The sequence below is a fragment of the Poecilia reticulata genome, chromosome 7, assembly GCF_904066995.2.
Source record: "Poecilia reticulata chromosome 7, P_reticulata-male-v2, whole genome shotgun sequence".
Taxonomy (NCBI): domain Eukaryota; kingdom Metazoa; phylum Chordata; class Actinopteri; order Cyprinodontiformes; family Poeciliidae; genus Poecilia; species Poecilia reticulata.
The window spans coordinates 16,275,428-16,299,542 of NC_088836.1; the positions used below are offsets into that span (position 1 = coordinate 16,275,428).

At 40.9% G+C, this 24,115-nt stretch overlaps 1 protein-coding gene across 2 annotated transcripts in view; it reads left to right on the plus strand.

The window, feature by feature from the left end:
* l1cama (L1 cell adhesion molecule, paralog a) overlaps positions 1-22,518 on the plus strand; it is a 51,880-nt gene extending 29,362 nt beyond the window's left edge. Inside the window, exons 3-28 of one of the 2 annotated variants that reach the window (XM_081608994.1) lie at positions 2,948-3,050; positions 4,415-4,617; positions 6,418-6,546; positions 6,870-7,040; positions 8,065-8,179; positions 8,483-8,667; positions 9,032-9,163; positions 9,241-9,384; positions 10,147-10,258; positions 10,556-10,713; positions 10,816-10,975; positions 12,470-12,594; positions 12,763-12,864; positions 13,090-13,287; positions 13,455-13,525; positions 13,623-13,848; positions 14,983-15,098; positions 15,195-15,411; positions 15,542-15,664; positions 15,851-16,027; positions 17,128-17,241; positions 17,334-17,477; positions 17,893-18,024; positions 18,885-18,957; positions 19,100-19,111; positions 19,378-22,518. In XM_081608994.1, the coding sequence (XP_081465120.1) occupies positions 2,948-3,050; positions 4,415-4,617; positions 6,418-6,546; positions 6,870-7,040; positions 8,065-8,179; positions 8,483-8,667; positions 9,032-9,163; positions 9,241-9,384; positions 10,147-10,258; positions 10,556-10,713; positions 10,816-10,975; positions 12,470-12,594; positions 12,763-12,864; positions 13,090-13,287; positions 13,455-13,525; positions 13,623-13,848; positions 14,983-15,098; positions 15,195-15,411; positions 15,542-15,664; positions 15,851-16,027; positions 17,128-17,241; positions 17,334-17,477; positions 17,893-18,024; positions 18,885-18,957; positions 19,100-19,111; positions 19,378-19,639 (3,704 nt within the window). In that variant the 3' untranslated portion in view covers positions 19,640-22,518. The remainder of the gene's footprint in view (positions 1-2,947; positions 3,051-4,414; positions 4,618-6,417; positions 6,547-6,869; positions 7,041-8,064; positions 8,180-8,482; positions 8,668-9,031; positions 9,164-9,240; positions 9,385-10,146; positions 10,259-10,555; positions 10,714-10,815; positions 10,976-12,469; positions 12,595-12,762; positions 12,865-13,089; positions 13,288-13,454; positions 13,526-13,622; positions 13,849-14,982; positions 15,099-15,194; positions 15,412-15,541; positions 15,665-15,850; positions 16,028-17,127; positions 17,242-17,333; positions 17,478-17,892; positions 18,025-18,884; positions 18,958-19,099; positions 19,112-19,377) is intronic. The other variant, XM_081608995.1, reaches the window with a different exon arrangement.
* Positions 22,519-24,115: the final 1,597 nt, after the last annotated feature.

The following is a 24,115-nucleotide window of genomic DNA, read 5'->3' on the forward strand; positions in this document are numbered from 1 at the left end:
CAACCTCCTCATCCTATTTCTTCCACCGTCTCGATGTAATATGTGGGCATTAAAATTACAGCTGAGCTCCGGGCCCGGAGGGAAATTGATCTTCATCTCCTCTGCCGCCATTGCTGCTCCTGCTGCTGGCCAACCCACCGCATATTGGTTCCTCTGCTGGTCTTGTTGTTTTTTTTGTTTTGTTTTTCTCCCCACTCTTAATCAGTACAAGTCCCAATCCTTCACCACCTACACACACTTTGAAATGGTGAGAACACAAACAAAGCAAGTGCAAGTCCTCACCCGAGCCGAGCCCACATGCACCCTTCAAAAAAAAAAAAAAAAAGATGATGAAACGCGGTGATTTTTGTCATTAATTCCCAAAGGAACAAGGTGACGCAGAGGTGAGGAGGCCAAAGACGATGAAGGGATGATGATGAGGAGGGAAAAAAGGGGGATGGAGGTGGGTCAAACGTAGGAATGGGAAAGGTCAAGGTTTCTCCTGCCTTTCAATTAGGGAACCTCTAACATGTCGATTAGAGTTACTGAGGCAGCGATCATGATCAATACAGGAGATGGGCCTGAGGGAAACTGATAGGGCTATCTATCTATCTATCTATCTATGTATCTATGTATCTATCTATCTATCTATCTATCTATCTATCTATCTATCTATCTATCTATCTATCTATCTATCTATCTATCTATCTATCTATCTATCTATCTATCTATCTATCTATCTATCTATCTATCTATCTATCTATCTATCTATCTATCTATCTATCTATCTGCGTAACTAAAATATTTCCTGTCTTTTCTTTCACTCTGCCCATCTCTTTGGATGGACAAACTGCACAGGGGACAGTAAGTGCTTTTAACTCTCTTGCTGTTTGTCTTGTATTAACGAATGTACTGCCAAAGTTCATTGTAAACACCTTCATTATGCCAGAGAGGCTATTTTCCATCCTGCTGACAGCGGTGCACTTAAATGAATCTGGCATCAGGGCGCGCATTAGCCGTGTTAATGCTCGTGTGCCGATCCACGTGAGGCTATGCTTCGGGGGGGAAAAAAAAAAAAACACGAGCCTGTTTGAGTTTGTGGGGGTTGTGCTTTAGTCTCGTTGGCTCTCAATAGGTAGTTTCCCTCTAGGAGTAAGCAGGAGAAAGTTTGAGGAGCTGGCAGCAGGGCTGTCAGATCAAAAGCTTGAAGAAGGAGAGGAGTTAAAGCACAAAGCAGCAACTTCACTCCTCCTCCTCTTTCTCTTCTGCCAATAGTGGAGCAGTGCCTACAGACTTCACTTCAATTTGATCAGCTAGGAAAATGGGATTATTTTCTCCATGAGTGGGAATTCTTTCATTAAATTCTCACAGTCTTTCCATCTGTCTCTTTCTGAATTTATCCTGTTTGTTTTATTTGTTTATCTGCTCTGCCGTTTGTTTTCCTTTTGGACTTTCTATCCTCTCTGACTTTGGTGTCTTTTCCTTTCCCTGCTACATCTGTTTACCTACTACTCACTGGAATCAACCTTAAAACCTGTGTATTTTACTTTAAGTCAAGCTAAAAATGACCCCCACTATCAAGCATTCACTTCTATTTTGCTGGAAAAAAACACTATTTTATTAATTTTGGTTTATACTGTATATTTTCAAAGTGACGTCATAGTTATTCCTTGTCGCTTTGGGTGGATTTCTCACATCAATATTAGCATTTGCACAACACTTACCGCAGGTCCTAAAATAATTAGTGCAAATTACAAAGGTGAGTGGCTTACTCGAGATCGATAGTTTTCCCGTTCCTCAAGAAGCAAGAATTTGTGTCAATAAAAGTGTCCGTGGCATCTAAATGACAGGTTTGTGACCAAGATTGTCAAAAGGCTGTCATGCTTTCATCGTGAAAATTCACTCTGTGTTATAATGCAGAAAAGTCCGATTTTGTTGATACTACCTGAGACGGAGTTTGATACTATTTTCACAGCCACTGACACCGAATACGTTTGTTTCACATTTTTACTGCAGTTCTCACTTGCTGTAAAATGAAAGTAGCTGCAAATACAAATTCCAAATGAATTTGCTGCAAAATTGACATTTAAATTTACATTTAAAATCTTTCAATGCTTTAATATGTACTGTCAGACATTAGACCAACTTTTTAAAATTTAACAGCTTAGTAAGATACTTCCAATATTTGTCCTATTGGTCCTGGGTAACAACCTGTGGTAATTACAGTTTCTATAACGAGGCCTAGGTTTGAACAACCACTATATATGCATAGTCAAATCAGAGGAAGGTACAGTAAAGCTAAGTAAAAGCGTAGACTTTCTGGATTAATGTGCCTTCCTTCAAATTATAAAATATTTTTTGGAACACCTTTGTAGCCTGTTTTATGCTTCTTATCCACAGAATTAACAATTTCTGCAGATCCTGTGTGCATTTTCACAGGTGCAGGTTGCTGAATCAGACTAAAAAGGACAAACTTACCTAATATACAAAAAAAAACCTTTAGCTCAGTGATCAGTTTCTCAGCTTTTATTTAGCAAACACAGACTCTACCTCTGTCTTAATCAGAGTCTCTAATGAACACATTTTTTTTCATTATCCCTGTTCCCTCTCCCCACAGGCTCTTCGCTTTCTTAGTCTCACGGGGAAAACACTGTGCCATATATCCTCTTTTTCATTAACTCTCCTCCCTACATTACGCATCAATTTCCTCTCATTGAAAACACATTTTCTCTCCTTACCCTGTTGCTCCTGCTCTTTTTTTCTTGGCCCATATTTCATCTCTTTGTGTGTTTCAGAGCTTTGTCAAATGATATTGACTCAATATACTAATTGGCATCTGCTAAGCAGAGAGTGGCTATTATCTGGTCAGTCTTTGCTGTGTGTGAAAACTCTCCAGTCCCTTTTTTTTTATGTTCGTGTACCGAACGAGACGGCCCGTTTGAACTAATTCTTGTATTGGTCCATGCAGACAATAGGCCTCCTCAGATCACCACACACCCGGAGTCTGTCACAGTTTTTAGCACCGAGGACCTCGTCATGAAGTGTGAAGCCTCTGGCGTCCCAATGCCCAGGTTAGTCTGCACAACCAGATCCATGCAAACACATAAACATGGTGCGTCTGTGGTGCTTTCCAGAAGAATTCATGCTTCTTGAACTTTTCGATGTTTTACTTCATAATAAAATCGACAGCCTCAATTTTATTGTGACAGACTATTACGAAGAAGTTTGTAATTGAAAAGCAGCAAGAAAAAATTCATGGTTTTTTAAATTTCAGTAAATATCTTTGAGTAAATGTCTAAAAAAAAAAAAAGAAAATAAAGTGGCTTGCCCTTGTATTCAGTCGCTCTTCAGGTAATTACAGCTTCAACCATGTCATTGTAGCTTTTGTGTTGAAAGTCCCTGCAGAGCAGGAAGTTGAATCTCCAGCTCAGTCTCAAATCTTTTGCTGCTTCCAGCAGTTTTTTTATTTCTTCCAGGATATTCCTGTATTTTGCTTCCTCTGTCTACCAAGAACATTTGACCTGCTGCCACCACCACGTTTCACAGAGGGCATAGTTTGTATTTTTATCACACATGTCGACCAAAATCCTGGATCACTAAAGTTACTTACATCAAGATTAAAGTCAGCAAAGGGAAGAAGCTGGAGAGCAAGAATCTGCTGAACAATATAATATATGTTTTTGTCAGAAAAGAAGATAATAGATTTTGATTGTAGATTGATGGTAGCAGTTTCTACAGATGGACCCTTTACAAATTAGGTGATTTCTTTTATTAAGCAAAATTTTATTTTATTTAGGGGTGTTAGAGTAAAGGCAGCTAAATATAAATGTGTGCATTTCTAAAAATTCTCAAAACCATCTTTTTTATTTCAAAAGCAAATTATGTGTCGCTTCTTGTGGGCCAATACAAATACATTTAATGTGACAAAACATTAAAAAAACCGAAATGTTTAAGCGGTATTGGTTCTTTCGGTAGACACTGTAAGCCTGATGGCATAATAACTGCAGAGCAGCTCCGCTGATCTTTTCAGGAAGCCGAGAACAGTGACCTTCCCTCTCCTTGTTCGGCTGACATCTACATATTAGCATTACACGAAAGCACAGCTTCTCCCAATCAGAGTTCTTGTTTCAGCAGAGGATAAATGTCATTAAGCCCTCGGGCGATCTTCTCTCTCGGAGTGTCTGAGCTGCTCTGAAGTGGGAAAACTGCTCCCATCGCCGAGGAAAAAAGAGATGAATATCGCAATTACACACAGCGCAGGCCTCTGAGCTCCACTGGGGCGTCCCGTGTACATTTCACAGAAATCCATTTGTGCCCTCAATTCCACTGACATCTTCTGTGCATAAATGACTGCTTTCTGAGACTTGAAAACGACTGTGCGACTTTGATGCTTAAATGATCGTCATTTCACTGTCTCTTTCTCTTTCTGCTTCAGTTTCAGTTGGACTAAGGATGGAAAGCCATTTGACCCAAGTGCTGACACAGAGCTTAACGTTACAAAAAGCTTCGGTTCGTTCGCCTTCTCCACGCTCAGTAAAACTATGGACACCCTGAAGCCGAACCAAGGCAAATATGTCTGCTATGCCACCAACAAGCTCGGGACGGCTGTGTCGAAGGAAGCCATCCTCAAAACTGATGGTAAGAAGTTCCTTTTAAAATCACTCAAATCACAGGAAATATATTTAGAAATTCGAAATTTAGCTTCGCCATTGTGGATTTATGAAGCTGATTTTCAAATCTCAGAGTATAATCAGAGGATTATCTTCCTTTTGCACAGAGGTCAGTCTGTAGGAAGAGTTCAGGCTGTGTCACTCAGAGCACACACAACAGAACCACACTTTTAAAAAATCTCTACTTGACTGATGTTTTTAAATGAAAACAAAGCATTGTAAATGAAGAGTGTCCAAGGTGTGGCCCTGGGACCATTCACAGACCCTGAAATGGTCCTGCACATCCCCCAACTGCAGCTCAAGAATGATACCATCTCTCCTCACTGCAGTAAACAGGAAAATATGCAACACAAAAGTAAAATGAGGCAAAACCATTTATTAAACTAGGCCGACCATATCAAGTGTTCACAAAGAAAGAGAGATCCTTATCCCGTTCTTAAAGCTGATTTTAGACAAAGATGTTCTCTAGATCAGCAATCTACCCCACTACTCTATAGTAAAAGAATACTATACAGGAAAACATATGACACCCCTGTGTTTCTTAAATCTACAGTGATTTATGTGTCTCATTTCATCGTGTTATATGTTTAGTGTATTGTTGGACAAGGTATAATCGTCAGTTCTCAGAATGTATTTGACATCTGATAACAATCAGCTTCACTGGGAGGGTCTGCTCCGACTGACTGTTGGATTCAGAAGGAGAGTCCAGGTCATGGAGGTGTGGCCCAGGTTTGATTTGGACCATCAAGTTGCTGAGGAGGTCAGCGAGGTTTGGTTTTCTAGGCCGCATTTGTTTTCCGGATATGGGAGACAATAGTGTATGTCAATGCATTTGGTGGGGAGTTGCTGATGGGAGTATGAAGTGTCCGGATGCTTCTAGAGGGCATTCCAGTCCTTGCACACACAAAGCAAATGATGTGTCTCCATTCTGCGAGCTGGACTCTGCCTACTGTTTCTGATCCTGGTTGTAATGTTTCTGTTGTAAGAGGAGGAGGTCTGGTTTGGGAACCTTACCGTCTCCGCTTTCCTTTTTAGGAAGTGATGAGGTTTTGCTGCTGCTGTCTACAGTTCATGACCTTTTGTTTTCTGGATAGCCAAACGACAGAGTGGTGTGTGATTTTTTTTTCCCCCTTCTGATCTCTTTACTGCTGTGGCTCAGGATGTAAGGAAGTATCGGATAATTCATTTTTGAAATAGCCGTGTTGTTTTCAGTGTGTGGCCCTTTGGCTGCTTTGACTTTACCGATTTGTCTTTCTATAAAACAAAAATAGCCCACTCCTGAGCTACGTTATAATCACATTCAGGGACGCAATTATCAACACGCAGATGCAGACAAGCCCTGAGCCAACGAGGACCTCTGAACATCCATCCACCTGCCTGACTGGCTCTCTCCTGGGCGACCTCCTTCCTTCACAGTTTCCCTGACAACGGTTTCCTGAGAAACACTCTTGAGTTGATGTCATGTGATGCGCTCTTCAGTGGCTCCTGTGGGGTTATGAACACTGAGCAGAAAGGAGAGAGAGATGGAGATCACACACCCATGACTCACATATCTCACTGTTGCGTGTCTTAAAGGCAAAAAGAAAAAACGACCTGCGGTCTTCTCTGAGGATTCTGTTATGGAAATTCAGAAATAAGAAATTTGTCTAAGATGACGTGTGATGAGGATTGCCTCAGGAAATCTTCTCTGTGGGTTGCTGTTTGCTTACCACCTGTTTTCCACACAAACTCACCTCTGTGTATTTATTCCTTGTTTACCTCGGTGCAGTCCCCCCTACGCAGCAGAAGCAGAAGGAGAAGGCGGTTACTGCAAAGTCTGATGAGGGGAGCAGCATCGTGCTGAAGTGCAACCCCCCTCAGAGCTCCATGGAGCCCATCATTCACTGGATGGATCAGAGTGAGTTCGTTATCTCCAATTTTATTACACATGCTGGACTAAAAGGGACTCTTACTGTGCATGCTCATCATTTGCAGTCCGCTTGTATCATGTCTGTGAAAAATGCATAATGAATTTCCAAAGTCATTTCTAAAAGATGTCGGAGTGCATTGCAAAGTTGGAAGGACAAGTTCTCAACACCACTTTGTCATTTATCTCGCAATTTTTTTATGCTCGCTTTTACAAAACCAAGCCTTTTAAGCGCCTCAAGTTATTAGATTACTTCACGCTGTCTCAGATATACTGTGTCTTTCAATCGTTTTGTTCTTTTTCCTTTTCTTCAGAGATGCACCATATCCAGCTGAGTAAGCGGGTTGTGGTCGGAAAGGACGGCAACCTTTACTTTGCTCATTTGACAATGGATGACAGCAGGGACGACTACACCTGCAACGTCCAGTACATGGTGACACGCACCATTCTGGCCCAGGAGCCCATCACTCTGAAGGTCAACCCCTGTAAGTATCGAGGTTGACTCCAGCAGAGGTGGAGGCGAGCTAAGCAGAAGCACTGAGCCAGAAACATGTCTTGAAACTTGCGGCTAATTTAATAAGGGGATCAGACCAACAAGACCAGAGGTTTGAATAACATACTTAGGACCTAAATATATGAATTTGACAAAGGTTTTTTTTTTTCTAGGTTTCTTTAAGCATTTTATCATTTGCGTTCCGGTTAAACTTGCTTGGATGGCCAGTCCTGGTCATGCTGGCTATTTTTTTTTTTAAATGTCTTCCACTTGTAGACCAATTTCCACACACCGGAGAGGTTAATTCAAATTATTTTGAGACCTCCTTAAATTCCCTATCAGACTCATGAGTTTCTACAAGCTCATATCTAAGCTCTGATCTTACTGTGGCGTTCATTCTCACTTCAGCAGTCGGGACAAAACAACATTAAATGTTTAAGGTTTAAACAAGGCAAACCTTCAGATGATATCTTTATCAATAATATGGTACTTCCTAGTTTTAAGTGAGAAGTGGCTGTAACTGCTTTTTTCTGTTTAAACAGTGCTTATATTTTCTGAGTAGTTATACCATTTTTCTCTTCTTTAGTGGTTTTTAAATGTTTCAAATGGACATTTGCAGTTTGTTGTGTGTTGAGCCAAAGTGTGGTGGCATGCTTTCCTGAACAAAGCCTTCGGCTAAATCTGCTGGACGTCCCATGATCAGCAGGGAGTCGATACCTTCTTAGCCCGATTGTAATGAGATGCAGCTCACACCGAGAGGCCGCTGCAAGCATCTGTGGCTCAACTAGAGGTCAGAAAGATGAACATGTGTTAACATGAGACCCCTGTTTGTAAATCTGTTGCTGTTGTAGGGGGACTTGTCCGGCTCGCTCTCCAAACCCCGTTTCTCCCTGCAAGGGAGTGTCAGCAGAACGGAAGAGGCTGCAGTGTCAGCAGAACAGCTATCTGAAAATTGCCCATCCATATGCATGAGTGTTTCTCTTTGTCTAAATGCATATCCGCTTCTCTTTGTCCAGCCAATTCGGTGCTGCGGAACCGTAGACCACACATGATGAGGCCTGCTGAAGGCGAAAGCACGTACCAGGCCCTCAGGGGCCAGACGATAGAACTTGAGTGCATTGTTCAAGGCCTGTAAGTATCTTTATATATGCCTGGCAACATATGCACCTTTGCCTCCATTAAAGAGAAAAATAAAGCTGCTCTTTAAAATCAATCTTTACTGCCAATGATGCCCATTTTTCCATCCTACTCTTGACTCCATTTGCTCTTGTGTCTCGTCCTTCCATCTCTTTCATACCGTGGATACCTCCGTTTCTGCTGGGTGTTAGCACTTTTCTTCTGCTTTTCCTTTCTCCGCTTCATATCTTCTTCTTTCCATGTCCGCTTTTATATTCGGCCTTTAACAATATGTGTCTTGACTCTCCGCTTCTTCAGTCCAACTCCTGAAATTACGTGGCTGAAGAAGGAAGGTGAGCTGGATGAATCCCGGACATTCAAAGAGATGTTTGACCGACGCCTGCGCCTCAGCAATATCTCTGAAAGTGACAGCGGCGAGTACCAGTGCATAGCCAAGAACACACAAGGGAATGCCAAACACACCTACCATCTGAAAGTAGAAGGTGTGTCTCACTCTCTGCTTCTCCACAGACACGCAGTCCAGAGACTGTGGAGCATTGGTATTGATATTTGTCAGGTGTATCTAAATAAATTAAAACTTTACAGAAAAGTAAAACTCACACTACACAGTGATATAAATAAATACCAGTGGAAAATTCTAATATTCTGAGACACTTAGTTCTGGAGTTTCATTTGTTGTGATCTGTAATTATTAAAAGTAACAGAAATATACACTCTACACGTTAGTCTGTGTGCTCTTTATGTATTTCTTTATTTATTTTACCAAATTTTTTCTTTGTTAGGACAAACTCTCTAAACTACAATGCTTTAGTTTAACCTCGCACGCTCCATATATGTGCTTTGCAGCCGCTCCATATTGGAAAGTGATCCCAGAGAGTCTGATCTACGCTCCGGGTGAAATGGCAAGGCTAGACTGTGCAGCAGAGGGTACGCCCTCTCCGACCATCAGCTGGACCAGGAACGGAGAGGAGATCTCAGGTCAGAGGAGACATCCCACTGAACCATTTTCAACTTCCTGCATTTTAGATGTACTGAGATGTGTGACTGCTTAACAGGAACTGACTCCAGACATACTGTGATAGCGAAAAATGCATCATTGATCCTAAATACTGTCGACTTTGAAGACACAGCTGTCTACCAGTGCCGGGCCTCCAACAAACACGGCACCATCCTCATCAACTCCTACGTGTACGTCATCGGTGGGTGTTCATTTTTTTTACTTATTGGTAGTTTAATTTGTATAAATTGTGTGCATTTCTGGAGGAACAAACCTGCTATAATTGAGAAGAAAAATACACATAAACAGTCCTGTGAAAAAAATGTTTAATTGGTTTTTGCTTTTTATTGTCAGGCTTAAGGTTACAAATTGTTAAAAATCTAATATTAGATAGATTTAACCAAAGTGAACACCATTTCAAATGATAACAGTTTCAATATGAATATTGGGGGACAGGAAAAAAAACAAAAACAATCCAAACCCACCTGCCATGTACTTGTATTTCAACATCATCACAAATTAAAAGAATATGGAAAAAAATAGAGAAGGAAATAAATCACAAGTGATTATAAATTTAAAGAAATTAAAATGACGATATTAAGCTTAACATTCAACATAAAGAAATGGGGGCTGGTGGTGGATGGAAATAGGGCAAATAATAATTAATAGTGAAATATGTATACCTAAAAATCTGTCTAAAAACAAATTAAGAAGTAAATATTAAAGAACTGATTGAATTAGCAGTAAGGTAAACAATTTAATTGTAAATTTCAATTATAATGTACAAATAAATTCTTATAGTTTGAAATTAAATATATATTTTAATTTATGAAATACCATAATGAGTCTTGTAAACAATTTTTGCTGTGTTACTTTAATGAAACATGTATTCTTTTATGCACTTGTTTACAGATGCATTTTGGCAGGTTTGGTCCTCCATAGTCATGACTCTGTGTTCTTTCAGAACTGCCTCCGCAGATCATTACAGATGACAGGAAAGTGTACGCTGTCACTGAAGGCCAGAGTGCTTCACTGGACTGTGAGACCTTTGGCTCTCCTAAACCTAAAGTCATATGGTGAGGCGAATTCCTGACGACTTTATTTAAAATTCTCCAGTGACGTTCTGTGGGCTTTTATATCTCATTTCGCAGCGTTGATGTTATTGCGTAGGCAGCTCTTCATATGCATAAATTAGCAGCCAAATGTTGTTACATCTGGACTGTGACTGTGAAATCTGTTAGCTAGGCACATGTCCAACCTGGCTTTGTTTTTTTATGTAAAACAGGCAAAGTGGTGTTTAAACTGGTGAATTCATTGGAGTCGCTGAAAGGCCTAATTTTGTACTCAGCTTGCCAGTTTTCTGATGTGTTCAGGGAGCGAGGGGCATCAGACCTTCTGGATGATCCCAGACTTCAGCCACTTCCCGATGGAGGGCTTCAGATTATTAATGTCAGCCATGATGACGAAGGTCCCTACACCTGCTCGGTTCAAAACTCCAATTTGACAATTATCGCCGAGCTGGAGGTGTTCAGTAAGTCAGGCACACGCAAACACACGGCCACACATGGTGGCCATGCAACCTCCTTCAGCTTGACTCAGCTTACTTTCGTCATTTCTTCACATTCTCTTCCAGACAGGACGGTGATCCTGACACCACCTAGGAACCAGAAGGTGCAGCCTGGAAACACAGCAATCTTTACATGTGTGGGCCTTTACGATACCAGACTGAGGATTCCTCAAATCCAGTGGCGAAAGAACAACCAGAAACTGATGGAATCCCCCAGTGATGAAAAGTGAGACTTTAAATCTACCCGTTAGAGCCCAAGATCATTTAGGATTGGACTGATTTTCACATTTACAAGCCTTTCTGTCTTCTGCTAGGGTTGCACTGTGCTTTAAACAGTGTAATTTTGGATACTTGCAGAAGTATCCAAAATTTAAACAAGGAGACGCCACATATCTCAGGGGTAGAGCAGACTAACACAGACTTCAATGCACTTATCCCCTGGTCATTTGCAGCATGTCTTCTTCCTCTCAAGCTGTTGTTAAATAAAGACCACTAGAAAACCTTAAAAAACATCTGAATTATGTTCCTATAGTTACAGGAAAGCTATTTGCAGTACAGTAATTGTTGGAATTATCTGTGAAACGTGACTAAATTATTCTCAAGAATTCATGGATTTGTAGCAATTTGCTATTGTCTGCTTTTAGCCATTACTGGGGATCCACTGCATTACAAAAACAAGCTTTTCTTTTTGTTTGTTTCCATTTTTTTTTAGTCATTTTGTAGCTCTAAACAAGTTTTGTTTAGCTGGAGTTAAGGATATATTGGCTCTTGGGGTTATGAAGGTTGCTGACCCCAGCATGGCCAATTGAGAATCTGTAGCAAGATGTGAAAGTGTATACTCACAGATGCTCGCTGTCCAGTATGACTGAGCTGGAGCTATTTTAAAATGAATGGTGGGCAAAAGATTTCATTCTGTAGATGTGCAAAGCTTGCAGCTGTAATTGCAACCAAAAGCATTCTACGAAGCGTTTACTCAGGGTTGCTGCAAACAAATGAACACAGCACAAATTTTTACAAGGGGAACGAAATAAAAAAACAACAACCAAAAAACACTTTTTTCTGTTAACTCTAGTTTCTTTAGTCTCATATAAAAATCATAAAATGATTCTGTGGTTCATGGTTGAAGGGTAACAGCCTGAAAAACGTGCAACTTTTACAAAAAAAAAAAATGCTTTTTTCCATATTTGTTAAAACTGTCACCATGTTGTCACAGTATGTTATGACAGATAATCTATGAAAAGATCGATCTCCTCCACCTCCTCACTGAGCCACAATTGCCCTCTGAAGAAATCCAAAAATGACCAATCAGAGCCAGGAGGAGTGTCTTAGCGCTGTCAATCAACCCTAACGTTTGCTGCTAAATGTATTAATGGAAGAGAAACGGCTTGTCGTTACAGAAAAATTGCTTATCAGCCATTATTGGTGGCCATGCAAACTAGCCTGAACATTCATGACAGGCTAAGCCAGCTGCAGAGTAGCGGAAAAAAGGGGGCAAAGTCAGGGAGGATGAGCAGCACCACATGGAAAGGTGATTGACAGCACTGAGACCTGCCTCCTGGCTCTGATGGGTTATTTCTAGTCAGCACTGGGATTACTTTCACAATTATCTGCCTCATAACATATTGTCACGACAAAGTGAATGTTTGAACAAATATGTGAAAAAAAACTTTTAGGGGAGAGAAACATAAGCATAGCAATAATGATTGATACATTTTCCCAGATACACATTCGATGGGGCAGAATTCATAATCGCTAATGTGGAACAAGACGATGAGGGAGTTTACACCTGTGAGATCATCTCTTCTCTGGACAAGGTCGAAGCCAGCGCCACGCTCACTTTATGTGGTAAGACTGCAAACCGGCAGTGTCTTCAGCTGAAGATTTCAGTAGCTATATTTCATATTATTTTTTCTCTCATTTACAAGAGTGTCATGGGCTAGACAGCAATTTTAAAAACTAGATGTAGTGCGTATACAGATACATTGTTTACACTATTACTGGCGTTTCCCTCAGATCGTCCAGACCCTCCAAGCCTCCTACAGATCTCTGACCCCAGGCATCGTGCAATCTCTCTCAGCTGGACTCCTGGAGATGACCACAAGAGCGCTGTTCTAGGTTTAGTACCAATACAAAAACTTAAGCTCTGTTTTTCCACTCAGACATTCAATCCATGTAGTCAGCCATCTTTCTCTCATCTTTACTGTTGCATTAACCTGAAACTACCAGTTTACTCCAGCCTGTTTTAATGACTTGCTTCACGAGATCGTAGAAATCAGATACCGATGCACTCAGAGTCTCCCGTCACTGAGAAGTTTTCCCTGACCGTCTGTCACTCCACAGAGTATGTCATAGAGTTTGAAGACCAAGATTTGAAGGAGAGGAGCTGGGAAGAGTTGATGAGAGTCGTAGGCAACCAGGAGCACACTGTCCTCTCCCTGTGGCCTTACATGTCCTACCGTTTTCGGGTCATCGCCATCAATGAGGTGGGAAAGAGTGACCCTAGCAAACCCTCTGAAGTCCACAACACGCCAGCTGAAGGTGACATATCGCGATTTCTGTTGAAAAAAATGTTAAGATCAGATGTTTTTATTTTTTCATGATGTGAAGTACTTTGAACAGCATTGTTGCCTAAATGTGTTATACAAATAATCGCGATTGATTAAATCCAAACTCTACCTAATTTTTTGTGTTTATCCACAACACAGCTCCAGACAACAACCCACAGAATGTCAGGAGTGAGTCCAAAAACCCAAATACTCTTCTCATCACCTGGGAGGTACAACTAATACCTGAGTGTGCTGGTATTTAAAAAAAAAAAAAAAAAATTCCTCAAAAAAGGTCTTGTTTGATGCCCTCTATTTATTTTCTTGCAGAAAATGGACAAACGTAATTTCAATGGAGCTAAATTTGAGTACAAGGTGCTGTGGAGACGATCAGTGGGCAGTGGACCTAAGTGGCACGAGAGGAAAACAACCGAGCCTCCGGTCATCGTTGATGATGTTGGCAATTTCTCTGCTTTTGAAATAAAAGTCCAGGCCATCAATGCAATTGATGCTGGACCGGAGCCAGACCCCGTTATTGGCTACTCAGGGGAGGACGGTAAATTGAATAAAAGATACATTTCACTGACAGAACCCTGAAAAAAACCTTTTCATGTTTTGTTCGGACTACATCCACAAAGCTGAATGTGTTTTGTTGGAATTTTATTTAACAGACCACCACAAAGTGGTGCATGATTGTGAATCGAAAGGAAAAGTATTTTAACGCTGAAGAACAAAAAAACGTGGTGCGTGTTTGCTTTCAGCTGCTTTTACGCCAATGCCCCTAAATAAACAATTAAATCCACTTGAGTTTGATTTAATCTTAGTATAAATCCGACTGTGACGTCCTAAGACGCTTATTAGAGAACACGAGTACCAAGAATAGCAACAGCAAAATGTAGAGAAGGCACCTAAAACAGAGTTAGGTAAGAAAACTGTTTCCCAAGCTTTGATGTTTCGGTTGTATCACCTAAAGATGAAAAGAGTGTGGCACAAGTAACAAGTACAAGCTTATTAAAAGCTTTTACTTGGAAAGAATTCATCGGAAAAGCTCCCTGGATGCTTGTTTATAACTACGAAGGAGCTGCAAAGATCCACAACTCAAGTTTAAAACGTTTCCACAGGACAGGAGTTGTACACTTTAGAAATCTGGATGTTTTTAGAGCGGGAAGAAGAATGCCGTAATAAGTCCTGTTTGCAGTTTGTAACAAGCCAAGAGGCAGAGCATGTGGAACAAGGTATTCAGATCAAGATGGTCAGATGGTGCCAGTATTGATGATCTTTGATCATCAATATTATCTCATGATACAAATCTTCTTTTGCAGTGAGGAAGCTGATCAGAGTGAGAGGAAAGGTAGATGGAGATGACTGCATGAAATGGTCAAAAAGTTCACACTCTATATGTGAGCGTGAGAGAAAATGTGGACTCTAAAGTATTGACTAAAGCTGAACCCAAACTTACCCCAAACTTTTAAGATATTTAGATTTAAGGAAAAATAATGAAAACCATGTTTGATGTGCCTTTTTCTTCCACCTTTCCACCTATTTTTCCTGGTCAAATCCCAATAAAATGCACAAAACGTGAGAAGGTTCAAGCTGGGTGAATATTTCTGCAAGGCACTGTGTGTGTTTTCGTTTAATTGTGGACATTGGCTCTTTGTCCTGACATTTGTCCCCTCACATTATCTCCCAGTTCCCCTGGAAGCTCCGATAGGCGTGGGAATCGAATTACTCAACAGCACTACGGCCATCGTGACCTGGGCAGCTATAGAAATAGAGTCGGTCAGAGGACACCTGCTGGGATACAAGGTGCTACCACTCCTTGGTTCAGAAAAGTTTAGTTCGAATTGACCTCTGAAAATAACCCATAACTTCCATTTGACGTGACTGATTTCGTGGTACCAGATTTACCTGAGACGGATGGGCTCCAGGGGCCACCGCCAAAGCCGGAGATCCACGGAGGCCGAGAGCACTGTGGTGGAGGAGACCGGTCCCAACGAGAAAATGAAGACCATCAGTAATCTTAGGCCGTACTCCAGATATCTCCTGTCTGTTGCCGTCTTCAACAATAAGGCGGAGGGACCGCACTCTGAGCCTCTGCCCTTCGACACAAAGGAGGGAGGTGAGGATGAACGGCGGCGGGTGGAGGAGAGACTGGCGACGAGGCTGAATGGAGGGCTTTGATCAAACAATAAAAATGAATCCTTTTAAGCTGAGCCCTTTGTAATCAGGTGTTGTTTTGTTGCTGCCAGAACCCGGTCCTCCCACATCCTTGATCCTCGACAGCCCATCAGAGACGGAAATGACCCTGCACTGGACGCCCCCAGCCCACCCTAATGGGATCCTTACTGGCTACCTGCTTCAGTACCAGCGCAGTAAGCATAAATTACACTGCATCCCTTTGATTCATGAGTTCGTCTGTACGCAACATGAAAGATGCACAGCTGCACAGCTCTAGATAAATCAATGAAACCCTTAAAATGCCACGGCATCTTTAACTATGTGCATCAATCAGCTGTTTGTCACCTGCGATGAATCGTTTTGGAATCTGCTGCGATCAGTTACAGAGAGCGATGACGGCCCTTTGCAGAACGACGAGATAGATAATCCCACAATCACCCAGTTTATGTTGAAGGGCCTGGACCGCCACAGCCAGTACCGCTTCTACCTGAGGGGCATCACTGGTGCTGGGAACGGAGAGCCCATTATGATGACGGGGGCCACCACACTTGATGGAGGTAGGATTTTAGATGCTTATTTTTACCAGTACATCTTCGTCTCAGTCAGGTAGACTGTCACTGAAAAGTTAATTCATGTCAGTTAATAAATTCAAAAGTGAAACTCGTGCAATTGGAGAGTTGAGTGGAAGAAAAGAGTATGGATGCAACTTGAGAGGCGTGTGAGCCAAAGCCCCCATTTTATAGTTTTGAGTAGATTCACAAGACATGAACTGAGTCTGGAGTCAGAACTTCAAATCCAGCACAGACAGAGGTATCCACCAACATGTAGCGTACATTATGTTGAGACACTTCTAATCCGGTAATAATATAAGTGGACTTTACGTGATTTCAAAGAGTTTGGATGAAGAGGGAAGAGGCAGAGCAGCCAAACTTCATAAAGTTGCTGTGTGAAGTTTTCGATTGCTTTAGGAGCCCCGTATCATTTGCTGGTGTTTGTCCACTGAGTTTATCAAGTCAAAAGTCAGCGTAGCCATCCACCACCACGATTAAAACTTGTTTAATCGTGGAAAAGAGGTAGCAAACTAACACTCTTATGGCACATAGTGGCCAGACCCTCTCAGTGTGCGTGCACGACTGGAGCCGTAAGACATCAACGACTGTTGACCTCTTTCACCGTTTTTTTTTTTTACAAAAACCTCCACTGACATTGGCGTGAACTTTTTGACCAGTTGGAGCATTTACTGCTTCCTTCTGCTGACCAGCATTGTGGAGATGCTGATTTTATTTTCCAGGGCGACTTGGTACCTTCCCACACTGCCAAACACATCAGTATCTGCTTTAACTAATCTAGCAATTCATGCAGAAGGAGCCTCAACCACATAGCTAGTGCACATACTCTACAGAACGTGGACATGCTTTTCATTAGGCCCACAGTGATGTGTTAACATTTATACTGGTCATATGAAGCAATATACATAAATAACAGAAACGCTTGAAATAAACCGCTTCATGCAGCACATCTCGATAACAGGACTTTTACTTATTGAATTGAGTTATGGAAATAAATTCTGTTTTTTGATTGCATTTGCCTGTTTGTCTTCTAGAGACAGTGAGTCACTAAACCCAGTTTCTCTATTTCTGGTCTGAACACATCGCAGTTCCTCCGTCGGACATCAGCCTGTCTGTGGGGGAAACCTCTGTAAATGTCAGCTGGGAAGCTCAGAAGAGACACAGGAATGTTGGTTTCTACATCCACTACTTCAAAAAGAACGGTATAAAGCAAACACACACACAGCCTTACAGCAGAAAGTCCATAACGCTGGTAGCTTGAACAGCAACTGAGGTTGATGTTGTGCCTAAATAGGTGGCTGGAAAAAGTCAGAGAGGGTGAACTCTTCTCAGTCTTTCTACCAGCTTCGGGGCCTGGTTCCTGGTTCCGATTACCTTCTGCGCTTCTTCTACGGGAACGCCTCATTCTGGGAGACTGGCATCAAGACAGAAGGAACAGGTAGCTCTCTCTGCCTTCATTCATCCTCTTCTCTTTCATCTCCCCTGCTCTCTCCTCTGGGTCTCGCATGTCTAAATGAAAAGCTAGCTTCTAAAGGGAGCGCCTTGCTGTTCTTTCCTTCGGTCTGTGAAGTGCTTTCAAAGACTTTAGTCAGAGGAGAGCTTGGTTAGCCATATAAAATACTCCATTACTCGTGTTTATTTGGCGTGTGCCGTATTTCCCCGGTGAGATGCCACCCTGTCAAAATGCATAATGCTCTCTCTAGTGTGCTCTAGATGCTACTGCTTCATTTATTCTGTGTCTTCTTCCTTGATCCACTTTCCCTCTGAACCTATTCTGTTTTCCCAGGGAGAAAAAAAACAAACAAACTTGTTGTCTTTCTCTCTCACCATTTTCTTTTGTTTTCTTCCCAAAGAAATGACAGAGGTGCAGGCCAGCATTGCTACGCAGGGCTGGTTCATCGGTGTTGTGAGCGCCCTTGCGTTGCTGTTGCTGATATTGCTTATCCTCTGCTTCATCAAGAGGAGCAAAGGAGGGAAATACTCAGGCAAGTTTGGTTTAACGTGATCTTGAAGACAATCTGTGTTTGGACATTTCTGTATGTTTCTCAAGATTAGAGATCACAGTTAACGAGTCACTTGCATTTTTTTGTCACTACTGACTAACTCACACAGTGGAAACAAATACCTGAAATGACAAAGGGAGAGAAACAGTCAATTAAACTTCAAACTAACAACTAAGGGGCCGAATTGCACTAGGAAATAAACTTTCAATAGTACTAATTGAACTGGTGAGGAATCTTAAACAGACCAACATTTTGTCACTCTCTCGTAAACCTAAATGAGGGGTTTTAAAATGTAAATGTGATTCTTGTACTTTACCTTAAACTGGAAACGGACATTTCTGAACCAAAGCAAGCTTATCCCACCTCTGACAGAACCGGCTGTGTTTTGACAGGAGTAATTTTTGAGCAGTAAGTTATTTGTTCATGAATCCAATTTTCAAAACGGACTGAAAGATTAGCATTGGCTCTCTGTTCCTCAGATATTTAAAGGAGAAATAACTTCAGTCTTCCCAACAATTTGACGTTGCTTCTCTTTTAGTGAAGAATTTGTAATTTAATGGCTCCTTATGACTAAATACAGTTATGTCAGATGTTTGGTTCACAGTGTTAGAAGTGGTGGGTGTTTTATCATCTAAAACTTAGAGAATAGAGAATCTAAGTTAAAAAGGAAACCATCATTAGATTCTATTTTATAAGGTCATCCAAATGTTTGCGTTCTCTATTCGCTCACTTGATGTTATCTTGCTCGTTTGACAGAATGCTGCTACTGATGTCTTGAACAGAGACATAACTTCTTTAAGATGGTACTGATAATAAAATCCAACCATCTGTCTCATCCTCAGTGAAAGATAAAGAGGACGGCCCGATGGACTCAGAGGCACGGCCGATGAAGGAGGAAACGTTTGGAGAGTACAGGTTTGTCATCTGAATTTCACTCTGGCTGTTTGTGGAATGTCAAAAAAAAGCCCTGAATCTCTTTGCCTTGCTTCGTTTCCTAACCCCTTTTTTTTTCATTTCTTTGTCTGTTTCCTCACTGATGCCTGCCTCTGCTTGGCAGATCTCTTGAAAGGTATGCAGATATGTTTCACCCACCTATTTTTCACCCCCTGTTGCTGCATGCATGACTTTCTGTCTTCAGCAGTTGTGCACTTGTTGATGGAACTACAAATGTTAATAATAACTTAATAATAACTTATAATTTAGAGGTATGGGGTAATGTAGCCGATACTCGATGATTTCACTACTGTGTAAAGTTTCTAATTGATGATGGTTGAATATTTCTTCATTGTTGTCTTTTTTCTTTTTTTTTCACACATATGTTCTATTCTGCTCCAGTGATCTGGAGGAGAAGCGGACAGCCAGCCAGCCGTCCCTGTGCGAAGACAACAAGATGTGCAGCGAGGACACCCTGAACTTTAACGGCAGCAGCGCTCTGACCACAGAGCTCAACTTGGATGAATCTCTGGCCAGCCAGATCAGTCGTCCAAGTGAAGGTCCGGAGGGGTTCCGCGGTCTGCCAGATAACTCCCCGCTGAACCCCGCGATCGTCGCCCCAACCACTAATGGCATGCCCAATGCAATCGCTATCCTCGATTAACCTCCACCGGAGACCATCAGACCAAAATGTCAACACGTATGTGCCCATACTGTCCTGTTCCCCCCCCTCTGACTTGCTGATGTTTATTTTGAGGCCCAGCGCACAATCATATACAGACTATTCATATGCCCTCTGGCAGTCATCTGACTGGTTAGACATTTGTGACCAAAGGAGAGTCCAAAGTAGTGGACCGCGTGACACCCAACGTCCCATCCTAATTTTTTTCTGTGTAATTTACAGTTAATTTAAAGAGCTAATGTTTATTTGAACCCCCTTTCCTCTTCTTGCGTTGAACAACACATAAACATGTGGGAGGAATGTTGTACATTTTGAAATATCAGGGGTTTGAGGTGTGGTCACTTAGACATGCAGAGTGGTGCATTAAGTAAACGTGGAGCGTGATGATGGAGCTCAGTGTAGGGAAACAGACAGCATGCAGTACCTTGGAAAAGTATTCATACTCCTTGAGTTTTTACAATTTCTGCTGTTATTACTACAAACGTCTGTATTTTACTGGGATTTGTGATGGATATTCACATATACCACATTACGATAGAGTGAAGCAAAACTTTTTAAACTTTTTTCATATAAAAATCTGATTCAGACAATCTGTAAAATGTCAACCATAGATTCTCATTTTCTCTTTCATTTTTTATTTGATTTAAATCTGGACTTTGACGAGGTTATTCTACAATATGGAAAATGTTTTACTTGGATGTCAGCAAGGGCGGTAAATAAAAATTTGGATCTGTGAAAAAGCAGTGATTGTAGTTTGATCAAATGTGAAAAGCTCAAGGGGGTTTGAATACTTTTGCCACTGTACATTTTAATCTTATTTTTTACGTTATTATTTTTTTTAATGTAATGATATGTCCTTTGCCATTCAATGCATCAGATTGTCCTCGCTGGTGATATTTTACGTTTGTAATAGCTTTGTGACTGAACACAAAACAGTTTTTTGGGCATTTTTTATTTATGATCATTTTCATATTTACATAAAGCTTGTAATCTCTCATAGCATTTTCAACAGACCAGGTTGTTTTCCATTGAAATCAAAGGACACAGTTGACTGTGTGAAAATGTCGAGTAGCACCTGGTGTATAGCTGCATCTGCATCTATCTATTCAGCCATAATACAGTATTATAGATATGTAAATGCTCCTTATAGGTTCCTGTGCCTGCCGGGTCTGCATAAAGCGCCAGATTGATGTCACTACAGTCTCGCCTTCCCACAACAAGCGTTACGTCATTTTACTTTAAGTGGAATTGTAACTTTTTTGGTGTCGAGACCTACTTGTAGCTTTCTGTAACTGTCTTTGTCTCTTTCTACTCTGTATTAAAATGTTGTTGAGTTTAACTAACAAACTTTTCATACCTGTCCATCTCATACAATACAGTTTGACTGAGAAGCAGTATTTGTTACACACCGGAGGGTAGCGCCTGGTTTAGTTTTCAGCCTTCATCGGTGCAAGCTGGGTTTTGCAGACAGGCTTAATGACAGCCAGGTAATGTACGATAAAGGCACATTTACATAAGAGAATGTATTCTTTTCAGGACGAGGTAAATATTGTATTTCTGTGCTTTTAAACTGATAAAAAAAAAGACTCTGGAAAGAAAGATAGGAAACGTTTTAAGTAATCTGGAAAGGACCATTTTTTTCACAGAATGTAAATAGAACCACTTCAAAAGAACCACATTTGATAAAAAAAACTTAATATTTAAAAAACGCGCAGTTTCTAAAAACACCCGACTTTGTTCAAAAACGCTTAGTTGAAACTTTTCTTCTTCTCTACTGTTGCTACGAATTCAGACGTGTTTTTGACAAATGACCGCAGTAAGACGTGGCTGTAGCAAAAGAATAGTTCATAGCTGAAGAACAAAAAAGACAAAACAAACAAAAAAAATGCACATTGTTCTGTAGATGTTTGCCAACATATCATTTTTAAAAATCCCCCCAAAAAAAAAACATTGTACATTTAGTGTTATTTAGTGAAAGTAGATACATCACGCAGACAGCGACATTAGGATTCATGCACATGATAATTCACCAATGTGTTGCAGTGCAGTGAATATCTGTGATGCAGTTATGTTGAGCAGGAATGCAGTAAGCCAATCAGTGCCCTCTCTATTCGAATTGAAGCTTTCCACTGGCCAAACATATCATGACAGCCTCCGAGGGAGAACGTGGGATGTCTGTCTGAAAAGACTAGAGGCACCAAAGGAGTTGTGCAGAGACACTCCCTGGTTTAGGTCAAACAGACACGCTCAGGACAAATAAAACTCTATTTTCATACAGGAGCATCAGCCTGCTCAAAATATGCCAATATCCTAACATAACAATGTGCTGCTGAACATTTGTGTTTGTCAATGTTTGGGGCAAATGTTAACTTTGAATGAGAAATGAGTGTACACACACACACACACACACAGATACTCACTCGACTGCCACTCACTCTTTGCTTTTCATGTCCTGAGGGTGAGCCAGTGGGATGCTGGCTTGTTGCTTTTCCACTGTTGTTACTGTTTTTTTATTTATTTATTATTTTTTTTTATAGCTAAACAGACTAATCTTTGGGGGGGTAAAGCAACTAACTGGTTTGTTTAAATTTTGCTTCTCTAAATTTAAAAAAGCTGACAGATTGAAGTAATGGCTGAGTGGAGATGAGAGCAATCAGCTGAGATGTGAAGGGGTTGGTGGTTGTGTGCCTCTTTGTGGTGTGTTGGTCAGCACGGTGAGGATGCCTTCATGTATCCCGCGGGTGCTCGACCGCGGTTGAGAGGAGAGGCACCACAAATGGGGCCGATGTAACTGTAACTGCTTAATTAATCTACAAATGTAACTGGTTATATGACTGACAAATAAAGAACCTTGAACAATCTGTACAATAAATGGTCCAATTCTTCCCCCCTCCCCCATATGAGCTGATAAGTATCACAAATAAACATCAGTAGCAAACGGGCTTGAGTGGGATCCAAAGCCCCTTTGGCAAGTCGGCCTCTGCGCATGTCCTTTCTGGCATTTTTCCCTCGCTGTGTAACTCTAACCATGCACATGTTTTCTCTCCTGCTCTCCGGCTAGAACGGAGATGCCATAGCTGTGTTAATCAGAATACTACAGAAAGCGTTTGAAGGCACATTTAATGCAGGTGAAAGCAGGTTCTTTTTAAATATTCTGGACCTTGTAGCCCCCCCTCTTGACTGACACAGTAGGTTAGATTGCTTAGAACAGCCTTTTGATTTTTATCAAGTAAATCAAATGGTTTTTGATTTACTTGATAAAAAAATATATATGCAATTTCAAGGCTACCTGTACATCTCAAAAATTTAGAATACCATGAAAAAGTTCAATATTTCTTGTCACATTTTAGAAAGTGAAATGTTATATAATATATTATGCAGATTTAATACAAAGAGTGAAATATTTAAATTTATTTCTTGTAATTTTAATGATTATGACTTACAAATAATTAACAGTATGCCCTTAATAATTGGTTGATGCTCCTTTAACATGAACTATTACATCAATGCGCTATTGCATGAAAGTAATCGGCTAAGTGGATGTAATAAAAGCCTGTGTTGCTTTAAAAAAAAGCTTTCAGGTCATCTTTGTGGTTTCTGTGTCTTCCGTCTTTATTTTAACAATATTGCATCGATCCTCTCTCGGGTTTAGGGCAGCTAAGTTTGCTGGCTAATCAGAAACCAGAGCACCATGTTCATCGAACCGCTTCTGGGTACATTTGGCAGTGTGGGCCGGTGCCAAGTCCTGCTGGGAAATGAAATTAACACGTCTGTAAAGCTTATTAGCAGAAGTGAGCATTCAGCGCACTAAAGTTTGATGATAGACTGTGGACTTTAGAAAACTCAGTAGAGCGAAACTAGCAGAGAACATGACACCCCAAACCATCACTGACTGTGGAAATTTCACATTGAGCTTCAAGCAATGTGGATGCTGCTGTGCCTCTCCGCTCTTCCTCCAGACTCTGGGACCTTGATTTCCAAATCAAGTGTAAATTTTACTTTCATCTGAAAATAAGACTTTGGATCACTGAAGAACAGTCTGGTTCTTTTTCTCCTTTGCTCACCTGTAAAATGAGCGTAACATGTTGTTCTGGGTTCTTTTGTGTCCTCTCTACTGTAAACATAGAGACAGACTGAGATTGGTTTGAATAGCTTTATAACAAAATAAACAAAAATCACAATTTGAAAACTGATTGTTTTTCTATTTACTCAGGTTATCTTTGGCTGATGTTGAAATCCAAAACAACAACAAAAAATATCCGACAGAATCAGCTAGGCGGCAATTACTTTTTCACAGCAACCTAAAGGCATTACTAAATACTAATTTTCATTGGGATTATGTAAACAGATTTGGAAGATTTCCTACAAGATGTTGTGTAAAGCCATTCGGTCGTCATTGAAATGTAAACTTCATGAAATTATAGCACCACCTAGTGTTAGACAATGAACACTAAATCA